Source organism: Sander vitreus, chromosome 17 (genome assembly GCF_031162955.1).
Source record: "Sander vitreus isolate 19-12246 chromosome 17, sanVit1, whole genome shotgun sequence".
Lineage (NCBI taxonomy): Eukaryota > Metazoa > Chordata > Actinopteri > Perciformes > Percidae > Sander > Sander vitreus.
In genome coordinates, this window is record NC_135871.1 from 27,028,603 (window position 1) to 27,044,926 (window position 16,324).

A 16,324-nucleotide genomic window follows, 5' to 3' on the forward strand; every position below is an offset into this window, starting at 1 on the left:
TATTTACCGAATTGCCGTGTAGTGTCTGGATGATACATTTCTCCCATAGAATGTTTTTTTTTTCCAACCCAGATTCAGGACTTGTCACCAGCGTTAGGGTTACTCTCATTAAAGGTCCCATGGCATGAACATTTCAATTTATGAGGGTTTTTTTTTAACATTAATGTGAGTTCCCCCAGCCTGGTTATGGTCCCCCAGTGGCTAGAAATGGTGATAGGTGTAAACCAAGCCCTGGGTATCCTGCTCTGCCTTTGAGAAAATGAAAGCTCAGATGGGCCAATCTGGAATCTGCTCCTTATGAGGTCATAAGGAGGAAGGTTACCTCCCTAAGGCCTATATAAAAGAGACTTCAGATACAGTATTAGGGGACCTCTAAGGTCTATATAAAAGAGACTTCAGATACAGTATTAGAGGACCACTAAGGCCTATATAAAAGAGACTTTAGATACAGTATTAGGGGACCACTAAGGTCTATATAAAAGAGACTTCAGATACAGTATTAAGGTGACCACTAAGGCCTATATAAAAGAGACTTCAGATACAGTATTAGGGGACCACTAAGGCCTATATAAAAGAGACTTCAGATACAGTATTAGGGGGACCACTAAGGTCTATATAAAAGAGACTTCAGATACAGTATTAGGGGACCACTAAGGCCTATATAAAAGAGACTTCAGATACAGTATTAGGGGTGACCACTAAGGCCTATATAAAAGAGACTTCAGATACAGTATTAGGGGACCACTAAGGCCTATATAAAAGAGACTTCAGATACAGTATTAGGGGACCACTAAGGCCTATATAAAAGAGACTTCAGATACAGTATTAGGGGACCACTAAGGCCTATATAAAAGAGACTTCAGATACAGTATTAGGGGGACCACTAAGGCCTATATAAAAAGAGACTTCAGATACAGTATTAGGGGACCACTAAGGCCTATATAAAAGAGACTTCAGATACAGTATTAGGGGACCACTAAGGCCTATATAAAAGAGACTTCAGATACAGTATTAGGGGGACCACTAAGGCCTATATAAAAGAGACTTCAGATACAGTATTAGGGGGACCACTAAGGCCTATATAAAAGAGACTTCAGATACAGTATTAGGGGACCACTAAGGCCTATATAAAAGAGACTTCAGATACAGTATTAGGGGACCACTAAGGTCTATATAAAAGCATCCAAAAAGACTGAAGTGTTTGTATGATGGTGTTGTATTTGCAGTGAGAATACAAACCTTGTAATCCGATGTGTAATCAGTTATGTTGTCTACACAGTGTCAGCTGAACACACAGGGTCAAGTTTCATACTGGTGTTTGATATTTGGAAGAAAGAAAAAAAAAAGAGGAAGAAGGGGTGAATAGACGATGACGATGAAGACTTGTTTAACTTTAATTTTAACAGAGATGGAGGCTGAGAGTGAGGAAGATGATGATGATGAAGATGATGATGGTAAAAAGGTCAGTGGTGACATCACACAAAGCTGAGGGTCGGTCGCCCTCACTGCCGTCGCCATTTGTTAACGTGTTGTTTTTTTCCCCATTGTTTTGTTGTTTATTGTTTATGCCATCGTCTTTGTTTATCTCGTTATGTAATCTAAATGTTACTGCTGTGTTAACACTGCTTTTTTGTCGTTTGTGCTTTAATTTGTCTCTGCGCTGTGTTGCTGTTTAGTCCTCTCACTGTTGTTGTTTATTCTGAATGTGTACTGTTGTTGCTTTTGTTGTTTACTTATCCTTAGTGGTCACAGTGGGCCTGAGGAGCTGTAGCCTGTCAGGAGCTGTAGCCATACAAGCAATGAAGCCTAACTGTTTACTGGTTTTATTAAACAATACTCCACCAATCATTGCTCTCCTATGTAATTGTCAGACTCATGATAGTTAAAAAAAAAATCGCTGCAGATATCGTCTCTTTTGTTCTGTGCATTCTTCTTCCTTGTCAATACCTGTAGCCTACATTACCCACAATGCAACTTGACCGCAGACAGTTAGTCAGTCAGAGATTTGGTTGCGTTATTATGCTAGTAGGGGCTAATGTACCCTCAAGCAATTTAAAGATGATGAGCGGGCACAGAGGTCTGAGGTAAGCTTACTTCTTTCTAACTCCACACCCCCAGATTTATGTCATTATTAAAAGTCTCCAGCCCCACTGACGCTAGCTCAAGTGACACCTGAGGCAATTTATCCAAGTTCTCAATACAACAATATAAGTAATTTATTCCTACCCTCTAAAATGACCTGTAGGAGCATTTCATAAATTGCCGCCCCTAACGGTGGCAGGAAATACGCCACAGTGGCGTTTTCCGCTCCTAAGCCGCCTACACACGATCCACGGTAAAACCGCTCTGCGCTGGCCGTTCCATTGTTTTCCTATGGGGAATTGCCACTGAGCGCTGTGCTCAAAGTTCAAATTATTCCAACTTTGACGTTTCCGCTGACCTTTCAAGACCAATTCAAGAGAACCAATTCCAGGATGTATACCTGCTCTGCGCCCTACCTTGCGGTTTTACCGCGGATCATGTGTAGGCGGCTTTACACTTCGTCGCCTTGCTTCCTGCTTTGCTCCTGTCATAATTACTACGTCAACTAGAGGGTAGCGCCACTATAAATGTAAATATGAGTCTTAAAGCTATAGCGCACAGTCTCCCCGATGAGGACTTCTAAGTAATGACAACAACACTGTCGGCGCGTCTGCATGATACAAGCCTTTTCCTCCTCCACACAGTTGCTAGTAGCCAAGGAGGACACAGAGGATTAAAAAAAAAAACATGATGGACTCTTCAGAAGAGGTTATTATCTTTGCTCGATTTTCTGCGCTCTAAAGTCGCCAAACGACAGCAGTTTCTAAACATAGCCATACTGAGAAATACAGAGTTTTGTGGAGCTGATAGTCTTATTTAGCAACTAATTTGACGGACGTCCATTAATATCAAAAAGTTACGCACTAAAGCTTTATTTGCTGCTTAAACAAATGACTTATGTGGGTGTTTTTCAGGGGAGGACAGTCTTCATTTATCAGATTATGTGCAGCTCTGCAGCCTCTGAAGACACAAAAGGCTTTATACAATTTTTTTTCCCCCAAAATTTTACAAGACCTCCACAAAAAACAGATCTTTGTGTCTAAAATAGGCAGAGTTCCCCTTTAAGTCCCACAAACATTTGGGGGAAAAACAAGAAGAGACACAATCTGGTAAAACAAAGACGCAAACTCCTGATAAAAATGTTTTCTGTGTTGAAACACAATTCACTTTAGAGAAGAGAAGAAAAAACAAATGCAAACAATAACAAGAAAACTAGGCCTGCTGTGAGATCAGTTATGAGAGAAGGTTAGTGTGGTTGCACGTGTGTGTGTGTATTTGTGTTAAAAGAGTGTACATGGATGTCTTGTAGAAATTGGTTTACTGTTTACTCTCGTTGTTACGTTTGTATTACTGCTCACTGTCAGGTGATGCTACTGTTTTTTTGTTACCAAGTGCTGAAAACTCCCTTACTACAGTTTGAGTACAGGACTGAAACAATAAAAACTGTGTATCTGTTGAACCTGTTCCCTCCCAGCATTTCCCCATTTCATGTTGCCATCAGACCTTAAAACCATTGATTTCAATATGTGAATCTTTACTCTAAAACTGTATTCCTGTTGTCATTTAATTCAGGGCTCAGCAGAGCGAGAGGCAGTGGCTACAGAGGAAATGTCAACTCTGGTAAACTATGTCCAGCCAACCAAGTTCAACTCCTTCGAAGCCTCCAAGAGTAAGAAATCGCAGATCCAAACCCGACACTTTGACATTCTGATACACACTCTCATTGTTTTATATTTCTCTCTCTCTGTAGGACAGTTCTTGGAACAGTACTCCCACAAATCCTTCAATTTCATTTCATGCCTCAGCTCTATCTGCACAAGGATTCATATTTAATGTATTGAGGATAATCTCTGATAAAAAAATGGATCTTGTTTCTGATGAAAAATTCTCTGTGATGAATCTCTTTGTTTCTTGAAATAACAAATAAGCTCTGATCTAATCTGAATTGTCATTTTGACCTTTATCATGTGATAACACAAGGCATGCAAAGTTTGGGTCCACAGAAGCATAAAAAAGACTAAAATGTAAAAAGTTATTGGAATTATTATCTGAAGATGATGTGAGAATCATGTTGAAACCAAGTTAATTGCTGAAAAATGTCTGTTTGTAGAGGCAGCCCGCTGTTACCACATGTCGTCTTTTGTGGAGACCAAAGCTTTGGAGCATCTCACAAAGTCACCAGTAGAGTTTGTAGAGTATCCTTGGCAACAGTTACCGCAGCTACCCCCCACCATGGCAACTGCTTCTATACTTTGTGTCCCACTTCCTCTTTTTGATGCTTTGTGTGTATAAACCATCAAAAATCTGTCTTAGTCACTACAGTAAGTGACTGTCTTACCTGTATCTCTCTATATAAACCAGTGTGCACCAGGTTTAATTAGGGTTGGGTTCCGAAACCCATATTGCCCATATTGGCACCTGTTCCTAGACGACCGGTATCTACCGGACCGAATGACAACGCAGATTTCAATTCAATTCAAACAACTTTATTTATCCCAAAAGGGAAATTCCATTTCCAGCAGTCTTCAGACCCAAATAACAACAACATTTACACATAAACGCATACACAACAGACAGCAGATTGTCAGAAACAAAATACAAGGGACAGGCAGCGAGTGTAGCCCTGTTTGAGGCGAGAAATTACATAAATCAGGTTCCCAAACAAGTTGAAGACACCTCAGGAAAACAAAACAGGATGCTCGCCATTTAATTCTGTGTACACAAACAATGTTCTCAATGCTTGCGTTCATGTGTAGTGCCCCTGGCGATACTTCAAGCAAAGTTTCATGTTGTGTCGAGCCTTCTTAGTGTTTTAAAAATAGCTATTTTGAGGCTAGCATAAAAGTGCCCCTAGGACTCTCATTCAAAAGGCCGTTTGACCGAAAAACGAGAATACGGTACATCTTAAAAGTGACGCTTCCGTCCTAAATATGTTTTTAAATGAAAGTTTGACTCAGGTACATTCACAAAAAGACCCTAGGTTGCATTTAGCCTACCATTAGCTAGTACCTAGCTTAAACACGGTTAAAATGCTGAAAATGAAATGGTCTAACTTGTGGCTGTATTTAACTGACAAGGATTCAAACACTGGGATGATTAACAGTGTGCAGCTAAAGACACAGAGTAGACTGGCTGCACTTTTTGAGACACTATGGCCACTGTTGTTGTCAGAAATGATGAATTTAAGCGCAGCTTGTAATCTCATGGTGCATTCAAGTGCACCTCGAGAATCTCAAGCTGTTGTTGTAAAATACCATTCTGTCATCTATTGGTTGTTCTTTCTGTTGTTTAAAAACAATTGACTGGTGAAATAAGCAATAGTTGTTAGATTTTTTAAATAAATAATTTAAATTTGACCATATGGACTTAGCAATTAACAAGCCGTTCTTTAGTCACCGACTGTCGTTTGGTGCTTTTTTTTTGAAGTATCGTTTCAAGCACCGTTTAGGCACTGTTTTTAAAGTATAATTTTAGCACCGGTATTGGAAAAAGCCCAATACCCAACCCTAGGTATAATACATTTTACTTGAATATACATGATGATGTAAAAAGTGTAGTAACAAGTGTATTAGTAGTTGTAGTTAGAATCGCAGTAGTCGTAGCAGTTGCAGTAAAAAACATATTTTTGTATTTTTTTGAGTTATGGTATTTTGGTTTTGTACATGTGCGACTGGAAGATGTCTTGCTGTATTTTTTATCTTTGAAATACAGCAGTGTTTTGGCAAATGTTTGGTACAACATCATTTTTCTTAACATTACATTAACCAGATATAATAAATCCCAGTTGAGTCGTATCTATCCGAAAGGAACCAGAGTCGACTCATCCAACTTCATGCCTCAACTCTTTTGGAACGCTGGCTGTCAACTGGTGGCTCTCAACTACCAAACTATAGGTGAGTAGGAATGCCAACATTTTATGCAACAGAGCCGCGATGCTCAACCCGTTTTGGCTTGTGACCCCTTAAATCAAAGCTTCTTAAAGGTTGCATCTCAGGATGTATCTCTAGATTGTGACCAGTTCAACCACAGTGTGATTCTTCCTTCACAGATTGTTTTATTTGAACAATTGTAGAGGGATAAAGATCTAAAATGATCCACTAACTCACAAGAAAAGAAGACACATTTTCATTTCATTTTAAACCTTCACTTAAGACTGGGGTAATCAATTAAGGGAGTACCTCATTTTCAATGATGCCAAGACATCAGAAAAAAACAATCAATAAGCAAACCAGTTCAATTAAAAATACACTCATACAGAACAACAAACAATATCTGTTTAAACTGTTACAGGCCGATAGTGGACGTTATTAAGTACTGTCTTAAAGCGTGCAAGTGATATAAAAGTATTCAGTTTTAGGTCAAGTTGCAAGAGATTTAATGAGTCTGCTGCACTTACACTTACTAAAAGCAGTCTTTCCAAGTTCAGACTTGGCACGAGGCACCTGAAGAAGCAGCCAGTCACTGGAGCGAGTTAAAAGTGGACCATGGTTCCAGTGCAACATAGATTTAATATATGATGGTAATTTTCCGACCAGGGCTTTAAAGATACACAGATACCACAGGATACAGTGGTGAGTATTTTCGCTATCATCGGTAATATTAAAAGAAAGCTTATCAACGCGTCACCTCACAACCCCCAGATTTATTTTGCAATGCTTGGGGGTTAACCTTTACCTAACAGAGTAATGCAGGGGGCATTTTAATGTCACCTCTGTTGTCCTCAAAAAAAGAACACTCCAAGACTCTCCTGGATGATTCAATGCTAAAAGTGTTATATTCTGGCCAGTGGTTATACATATTTATATTATTATATATTATAAACACATAGTAGTTAAGAAAGCTAACATAGTTAGTTAGACATACCCAAAATTCATCCAAAATCTAAAAGTGAATTGATTAAGGCTGAGAATATATTTCATTCATTCAAAGCTTCAAAGCACTATAGATTGTAAGGTGGTATGGCAAAAAAGTTCCAGGGAGGACCAGGAATCCTGGGAGGACTTTGAGGCTGCTTTCCTCTCCTGCACTGAAATTGTTTTTTTTTCTTAATCTATTGTATGTACTATGTATATCTTTGGGCAAATAAACTAAACTAAATTGTTTGTACTTTGTTGCCCTAAACTTAATATGAGCTGTTTGTTTCAGATTTGTCCATGCAGCTGAATCTCTTCATGTTCGAGTACAACGGTCGGAGTGGCTACAGACTGAAGCCTGAGTTCATGAGACGGCCGGACAAACACTTTGACCCCTTCACAGAAAACACAGTGGATGGCATCGTAGCCAACACCCTCTCTGTGAAGGTACAACTGCAGTACCTTCTTTTTTATTAAAGCCTCTACATGTACTGTAGATACGCATTGCTTTATATATTATGTAAACTGTCCCTACAGCAGTATATATTTGTTCACTGACATATGTTTGAATCTGTCTGGTGATGTCTCTGCGTGTTGTAGGTGATTTCAGGCCAATTCCTGACTGAGCGGCGGGTGGGTGTGTATGTGGAGGTGGACATGTTTGGACTTCCTGCAGACACCAGGAGGAAAGCGCTGAAGACCAAAACCTCCCAGAACAACAATGCCATCAACCCAGTGTGGGACGAAGAGCCGATTGTCTTCAAAAAGGTGAGACGCGGCAGAGAGACAAGAGGGACGGACTGTAATAATATGCCACCTCTGTCCAATCTGTCTCTTAATGGTGGGAATTCAACTCTCTGACAGGTGATTCTTCCAACTCTGGCCTCTCTGAGAATCGCTGCTTTTGAGGAAGGAGGGAAGTTTATTGGTCATCGGATTATTCCAGTATCTGCCATAAGACCAGGTAGTAAAACTTTGAACTTTGAAATTATGATAATGTACTATTGTATTATGTCAAAAAAGAAGTATTGAGTAGCACAATGGAAATGTCTTTACATGCAAATGCCTCCAACTTGAAAGATTATTACATTCAAACTTCATTTTCTTTTGCCTTTAATGGCTGTGTAGACTCTAAATCCACTAATGTATTTGTCACATTATTCAGAAACTGCCGGTCGTTCCTACTTACCTTACCTCCTGGCTCCCACTGTTTTAAAACCCATTTGAAACAGTTTGCAGAGACATGCTGCTGGTTTTGAAAATGTCATTCACCACTTAGAATGATATTCTTTGTCTTGTGATTTTATCCTTACATGAATGTTCATGACTGATGTTTGGTGTGAACTCAACTGCACATCGCTCTATTTTCTAACTTTCTTGCCAGATTCCTACATTATTGTTCACCCTAAATAACTCAAATGATGTAATATCCGACTCTGTGTTGGTAAATGTTTCCTTTAGGTTATCGTTACATCAGCTTGAGGAATGAGAAAAACCAGTCTCTGATTCTACCAGCTGTGTTCGTCTACATCGAGGTCAAAGATTACGTCCCAGACACCTTTGCAGGTACGACTTTCTGTCAAGTCACACTTTCCCCCACTTTCTCCCAACACTTCGGTCTTTAATGGCCCCTTTTCCATGATTTTAAATTTTCTTTATTTAAACTAAACAAAACATGGTGCGACATAAAAAGTAAGACATTAAATAACATGAAAAAAGGACATTTAAAGCCTCCAAGAGATTTGCTGCAGATTCATGCAAGGATGATTTTTTTCTGACCTCTGATCTGTTGGCATCATCGCCAAAAGAAATCTAAATGTCAAATATGCAGGTTGCTGTGAAATGTATTGAGCTCATTCATGCTCCCCAGCTCCCCCACCACAGGATAAATAACAATGCACAGAAGTTAGACTTCTCACAGGTTTCCTGAGTGTTTAAGCACCTGTTCGGCCGGTGACGTATACACAGAATACTAACAGGTTTCCTGGGCACATTTATGATCTCAATAGAACATAATTTTCCTGATTTTGATGACTTTATCCTAGATATCAGCATCAAGGGAGACTTTAGACCCGTGGTGAAAGAAGTACTTAAATCTTTGTTACAAGTAAAAGCCCTGCATTCAACATTCTACTTGAGTAAAAGTACAAAAGTATTAGCATCAAAACATACATAAAGTACCAAAAGTAAAAGTAGTAGTTATGCAGAATGGCCCATTTTAGAAAAAAAATATGTCATATTATTGGATAATAATGCGCTAATGTGTTCATAACTTTAATGTTGCAGCTGGTAAAGGTGGAGATCATTTTAATGACTTTATATACTGCTGGGTGGCTTGTGAAGTGTAATATTTTACCTTATCTTTTATCATTTATTTGTAGATTATATTCTGTATTATTAATCTAAATCTGCTAAATAACTAAATGTATCAAATAAATGTGGTGGCTTAAAAAGGACAATATTTGCCTCTGAAATGTAGTGAAGTAGAAGTATAAAACAGCACTTTAAGTAAAGTACAAGTACCTCAAAACTGCATCTAAAGGTGTACTGCATGGTTTCAGCACAATTTCATTTTTTGTCTCAAATCGTAGGCATCTCTCCTTGATCCGCTAGCTGCCTGCCACCTGACTACACTGTGAAACAGCCCGGTCTCGGGAGACATCATAGGGGTCGTAAACGTCAAACAAACGTCACTAATCACTGCGTCATCATTGCTAGCGACAGACGGGGGTGTCCTGAACAAAACCGCCATTTTTAAAGCCAGCAGTGTTTTTTTTGCTGCCTCCAGCTTCTTTTGAAACAAAATTTGTCTTCTGGCTGTGGTAACAGCCACATGCCTAGAGTCAAACAACACACCTTCGATGTTCTGTGTGTGTGTGTGTGTCACGTTAGGTCATTGCAGTTTCCTGTGGCGTATTTATGACGACCAGCCGCTCGTCTCAGGCATGAGGCGGTACTAAATCTGCAATGGAAAATTTAGGACGAGGCGAGTCAAGCCAAGTAGAGTAGAGTCGAGCAGGTACCGCGTAATGGAAAAATGCCATTAGTCAGTTAGTCATGACAGTTACGGAAACATGGGGGGAGGGGCGCGCTTGCTCTGTTTTGTTTGGAATTTACTTGGAACGTCAACAGAAGTGACGTCATGCAGGTACTCATAGTGGACCTTTAAGTGCGGTACTCATGTAAATGTACTCAGTTACCTTTTACCACTGCTTTAGACTTTATACTTTCAGTCTCTCAGTTTTTGAGCCACCATCTACAAACAGTTCAACTTCTACTGCACTACAACTTGTACAAACGTATGTAGCCTAGCCTGTCTACCCTGTTTGTCAGTAAGTCCACGACACTAGCTACCCTCTGAAGTACAACTGGCAGCTCTGTATTTATCTGTTTCTATATATTTCCTCTGTAGATGTGATAGAGGCTTTGTCCAACCCTATTCGATACGTCAACCTCCTGGAGCAGCGGTCCAAACAGCTGGCGGCTCTGACTCTGGAGGACGTGGAGGAGGACACACAGACTGAGGTCCGTCCTCTTTCCACTGTTTTTATGTTTCTGTCTTGAAAGCAGAACTGTAATTCTGGTTGATGTGTTTTTTTTAGGATGAGACAGACAGCTGTGCAGAACGTAAGAACGATGTGAAATCAGCTCCTCTGGAGAACGGGCTCAGCCCCGCCCCTGGCCCTGCAGGCCATACCCCCATGACGCCCAAAGCCTCCGCAGCCAATCAGCAAGCCGCTGCCACAGGTAGCATCAACCTACAAACAAAGGCACTCATTCAGAGAATGTGTAAAGTGCATCCTCCATCCATCCATCCATCCATCCATCTTCATCCGCTTATCCGGGGTCGGGTCGCATCCTAAATATGCTAATATTGATCATTTTAGCTGTATTCATTTTATTGTTGTTATTGATGTTGATTATGTCTTTTCTGCATTTTAGAAGCAGCCAAACCAGCAGCAAAGAGTGAAGATCTTGTTTTAAGTGTTCTGATAGGTCAGTATGTTGCTTTCTAATCATGTTTGGAAAAACTATCAACATACCTTTTTATGGTGCATACAAATACTAAATTAATAATTATTGACATATAAATATATTTATACATCATGTTTTCCTGTTAAACATACATGTGGCACAGTGAATACTTAATCTTGTGGATCTTACCTACAGGCCAGTAAGCCTATCATCAGTGTTGTGTAAATAATTATTACCAAAAAATCACAAATGGGCAGATTTATCTTTGCTAATAATATGTTGGATTCATGTTTATTTATATTTTCAGACATATTTTAACTTTTGGAAGAAAGAAAAAACTGTCAAGAAATGATCAAACAATAATTTGGTGGCCCCACTGCAGTAACTCGGGGGGACACAGTTAATATGTGCACAGTTACAATCCATCTATATAATAAAAAATCCAAGTATTCTTCTTGTAGCAGGACATCTTGGAAAGGCTTATTTAATTTAGTGCGTAGTTTCTGTCGCCCCCATGAGGAATTCAAAGTAATGACAACAATTCTGTTGGTGCATCCACATGATACAAGCCTTCCGTGAACGCGCTTGTAGCCAAGGAGGACACGGAGGATTAAAAAACATGATGAACTCTTCAGAACAGATAATTATCTTCACTTGAGTTTCTGCGTGCGAAAGTCGCCGGAAGACACCAATTTCTAAACACAGCCATACTGAGAAATCCAGAGAGAGTTGTGTGGAGCTGATAGTCTTAATTAGCTTTGTAGCAACTCATTTGGCAATGGCTTGAATGTAACGGACGTTCATTAATATCAAAAAGTTACGCACTAAAGCTTTAACAGAACTTTTTTGGTGGTGATTGACTACAAATGACATTAAAAATGTATCATAAATGATATGATAAAAAAACTTCCATTGTCCAAGCTTCAACAGAAATAACATAGAGAGAGAGAGACAAATACACCAGAGAAAGAATAAGCTTCATTAAACAATGCTGTGTTATCCCTTGTGGTAACAGATGTTCAAGTGTGTACCATAGAGAGTCTTCAGCAGTCAAAGGTTTACCAGAAGGAGCAGAGGCGTCAGTTTAAAGAGCTGAAGGAGTTAGTGAGGAGGCACCAGAAGAAAACCTCCGAGCTCCTCCGAGAGTTCAACAACAAGCACAAGAAAGTGACCAGACAGTGCAGCAAGAGCAGGTACACACACACATAAAGTCCTCTTCTCATCTTATTACTTTAATATCGAGCCAAAAATATCATTTCATTGTCGCCTAACTAAAAATATCATTACCCCTGTCTTGTTCTGTGTAAAGTGAAATATACTTAATTATTGTAACGTCAAAGTCTAGAACTTATCAGTAGTCGAGAATGTTTTCTGTGTTTTGTATAATGCACATCTGCATTCATTGTCAAATGTGTATACGTTCATCAGGGCTTCGTGTTCGGACGGTGAGAAAGACGAGCGCCTCCAGCAGCTGAGAGATGAGCAAGAGCAGCAGCTTCTGGCTCTGAGGCAGGAACAGTACTACAGTCAGAAATATCTACAGAGAGAACATATTAAAACGGTAAAGTCTAACAAAACCAACTGCTACTGCTGACCCTAACCCTAGTCGATAGTTTTCTATCTATCTATCTATCTATCTATCTATCTATCTATCTATCTATCTATCTATCTATCTATCTATCTATATTTGGATGAACTAATTTAAAGCTCCCTTTCTGTTGCAGACAGGAAATTCAAAATGCAAATAAAAATGAATAACTGTCTTTGAATGGTGGACGTAATGCAATATAACAATATAAATAACAAAATAAAAGATTTCCACAAAAAAATGATTCTGTGCTCTCAAATTAGGTTTTATGGTATGTTGTACATTTAGGATTTATAGTCAAGTTCCACACCAATGGTCCAGGTTCTGTAGTAAATAGTTCTACGTTGGCCAGGCCCTGTGTTACGTTGGCCAGGCCCTGTGTTACGTTGGCCAGGCATGCTTTGAACAATTTAAATGTGAACCAGTGTTTCTGTTTTCTCCAGCTGACAGAGCGACTGAGCAGTCTGGCTGAGGAGAGTCACAACAGCCAGATGAAGAAACTCAAAGACATCTGTGACAAGTGAGTTACAAATCTGGACATAGGCGTAATTTACAGGGGGGATGGGGGGGGGGGGGTTTACAATCCAATAATCAAAACTGCCTAACATAACATAATGAAAGAAATTTACACCAGAAATTGATGCAGAAAAATGTACCAAAAGGCAGGAAATTAAGTGTTTGATATGCTCAAAATTTCAATTTTGTATTGAATATCACAGTATGTACAACTATGACATTAGATGCCATGACAGTGGAAAAAAAGCAGAAACAAATCAAATACAATATGTTTCAAAGTTGAAAAGGATTTCAGAAAGTTTGTTTATGTAGTCAGTTTGTATTCATATTAAATTATAAAATGATGCTATAATCTGGTATGCTTTTACTACAAGAGGTGGCCTTTTTAATCTGCTCAATGCGATGCTTTATGTTTGATATTTTGGGGTGATCCCTCGTAAAACATCTTAGCCAGTGAGCATCTTTTGCCACTTTTTAAGACCACTGCCTGCTGCAGATACAACCATTTTCAACCCCAAATGTTTGTATTTGAATTTATTGAAAGGATAGCCCCTTGAGATGTAGCATCTCATTTTCAAGGGTGTTCTATAAACACAAATACAAAATTATAAAACACATACAAACAGAGCAGCATTACATAACAAACATACACTACAAGTACACAGATACAGACTGATTGCTCACCCTCTCTCACCCAGCTGTTATACAAGATAATTATATACGTTAACCTGGATAATAAATCAATTACATCAGAATAAAGAGCAATTGAATCAATTGTATATTTTGAACCACTTTTCCAGTTGTTTTTTTTCACCAAACCCTCCCACTATTAGCTCTAATGTTTTTCCTGCTGCCGTAGGGAGAAAAAAGAGTTGAAGAGACAGATGGATCGAAGGAGAACAGAGAAGATCAACCAAGCAAAGACCAAAGAGAAACATCTGGCTGAAGAGTACGATCCATAAACACACAGACACACACACACACACACACACACACACACACACACACACACACACACACACACACACACACACATTTTAATCTACTGTACCTCCCCGCTATACAGTAGCTCCCTCAACTATTTCATACACTGATCCATGCAGCTGGTTTTGTCAGAAAAGAAACAATGTTTAGCTCCAACTCATCTGACTTTGTGTTTCCAGGGAGAAGAATGAGATAAATAAGTCCTACGTCAATGAAGTCGTCCAGAATATAAAACGGGTGAGCAGAGGATGAAGAATTTGGGTTACAGGATTTTTTTAAATGTTTTCTATAGTCTAAAAAACTGCAGCGATGATGATGAAAATGTTATGTTTGCAACATTAACTCTCTGCTTAGCTGTAGCTCAGTCTCTCTGCAGTCATGAAACGCTTCATAAGACTTCATTTGACTGTCTGTTTTTCTGTCTCCAGCTTGAGGAGACTCAGACAAAGCGCCACGATCAGCTGGTGGAACAGCACACTGAGCTCCTGCAGGAGATACAAGACCAGAAACCAAAGGTAAAATACAATATGTAAATTGTCTTTCTCCCATAACTGCCGTTCCTTATGAAGCTCCTTTGGGTCCTTGTCTTGCCTCAGTGTAATGCACCTCCTAGCCCTTCTTATACTTCACGCTTGAATGCGCCACACAGCAAGAAATGTCTTCTTCACGGGACTCCAAGCTGCTGCTGCTGTCTGTGGCTCCAAACCCACACAGTTGAGGAAGAGTACTGACGTCAACGCGGGGCGTTTGAGTGATGTAACATGCCCTTTGGCAGCCATATTGGAGCTGCTCAACTTTAAGCAGTAATGGCTGAAAACAGCTGCTTGCATATTTTTTTTAACATACAACCCATCTGTCTCAACAGTACGAAATAAACAAGGCATATATCTGTGTTGTTTTTGACTTCACTGATTCTGTGTGTTTTTTTTAAAGATTATTCTTTGGGCATTTTTAGGTCTTTATTGACAGGACAGTTGAAGAAATGAAAGGGGAGAGAGAGGGGGGGAATGACATGCAGCAAAGGGCTGTAGGTCGGAGTCGAACCCGGGCCCGCTGCGTCGAGGTGTAAACCTCTATATATGGGCGCCTGTTCTCCCGACTGAGCTATCCGGGCGTCCGCTGATTCTGTGTTTACATAATCTCAGTTTGGTTTGCAGCAGTGGCTAATCATGGTGAAAGAATCAATCCGAAAGCAATCTGTAATCAACGTGAATTATAATTCTCTTGTGTTTCTGCAGCTGCAAGGGGCCGTGGAGGCGGAGTTTCAGGATAAGTTCCAGTGTTTGCCCGGAGAGATTCAAGACTTCCTGCAGGACAGGAAGACGGAGGTTAGAGGACACAGCAAGTCCCGACCGTCGACCCCACACGAAACGCTGTCAGAGGAGGACTGAGGAAGAAGAACATGTGACCAGGAGTGATGAAGAAGAAGAGTCGATGAATCAGTGGAAGTAGAGGAAGTTAGAGGGAAACATTGAGGAAAGGGAAGTGAGAGGAGATTTTAAGATTATGAAGACTGTTTATTTTCTTTTTAATGGAAGAATGCTTTATTGGTTTATTTTTTAATTCCATTCAAGCATGCACTTCGTTGTCTATCTATCTATCTATCTATCTATCTATCTATCTATCTATCTATCTATCTATCTATCTATCTATCTATCTGACAGTTTGTGCAGTGAACATACTATTTTATATGCACATGGAGAGATGTTTTACAATATAACACAATCACTTCAGCAGTGTTTTTAGTCAATTCCAAGCAGCTATGGCCATGACAACTTTTACAATGGTCAGAATCAAAAACTGCAATAATAATGCACTTATAAACAGCAGCTGGAGATTATTTTACTTTGCTCAAGAGCACTTTGGGGATAGTAATGAGTGAGATGCACATGCTCTTCTTTCACTTTTCCCCATGCAGATATATCTTGAAAATCGAGAAAATAAAGTGCAATTAGAAATGATGTATTATTATTATTATAACAACCCAGGATGATGTGCACAGCAGCACAAGATAATACACACATACCATTGTGTAATGTGAAAACTGTATACTTTTCAGGATATGGGAAAATACACACAGTGATTTTAATGTTATTTTATGTTACATCAATCTCACTGCATCTAATGTCATGTAATATTTCAAGTGCATATTGTGTGGCCGTTTTTTGGGGGTGATGATTGTTCATCCGCGTTACAAGTAAGACCTTAACAGGGATGAAGCCCATATTCAGAATATTAAAGGGATAGTTTGGATATTTTGAAGTAAGGGTACTTATCCTTAGGCAAGGCAATTTTATTTATATGGCACCATTCAGACATGAAGCAA

General features: G+C 39.4%; 1 protein-coding gene across 1 annotated transcript in view; it reads left to right on the forward strand.

Moving 5' to 3' along the window:
- The window catches only part of plcb1 (phospholipase C beta 1), a 30,833-nt gene extending 14,877 nt beyond the window's left edge, over positions 1 to 15,956 (forward strand). The window contains exons 15-32 of the mRNA XM_078272979.1: positions 1,407 to 1,462; positions 3,655 to 3,751; positions 4,193 to 4,277; positions 5,851 to 5,975; positions 7,228 to 7,382; positions 7,536 to 7,703; positions 7,800 to 7,899; positions 8,397 to 8,501; positions 10,348 to 10,460; positions 10,538 to 10,682; positions 10,878 to 10,931; positions 11,926 to 12,103; positions 12,339 to 12,471; positions 12,942 to 13,018; positions 13,874 to 13,963; positions 14,178 to 14,235; positions 14,427 to 14,513; positions 15,237 to 15,956. Of these exons, the coding sequence (XP_078129105.1) occupies positions 1,407 to 1,462; positions 3,655 to 3,751; positions 4,193 to 4,277; positions 5,851 to 5,975; positions 7,228 to 7,382; positions 7,536 to 7,703; positions 7,800 to 7,899; positions 8,397 to 8,501; positions 10,348 to 10,460; positions 10,538 to 10,682; positions 10,878 to 10,931; positions 11,926 to 12,103; positions 12,339 to 12,471; positions 12,942 to 13,018; positions 13,874 to 13,963; positions 14,178 to 14,235; positions 14,427 to 14,513; positions 15,237 to 15,389 (1,979 nt within the window). The 3' untranslated portion in view covers positions 15,390 to 15,956. The remainder of the gene's footprint in view (positions 1 to 1,406; positions 1,463 to 3,654; positions 3,752 to 4,192; positions 4,278 to 5,850; positions 5,976 to 7,227; positions 7,383 to 7,535; positions 7,704 to 7,799; positions 7,900 to 8,396; positions 8,502 to 10,347; positions 10,461 to 10,537; positions 10,683 to 10,877; positions 10,932 to 11,925; positions 12,104 to 12,338; positions 12,472 to 12,941; positions 13,019 to 13,873; positions 13,964 to 14,177; positions 14,236 to 14,426; positions 14,514 to 15,236) is intronic.
- The last annotated feature ends 368 nt before the right edge of the window (positions 15,957 to 16,324 follow it).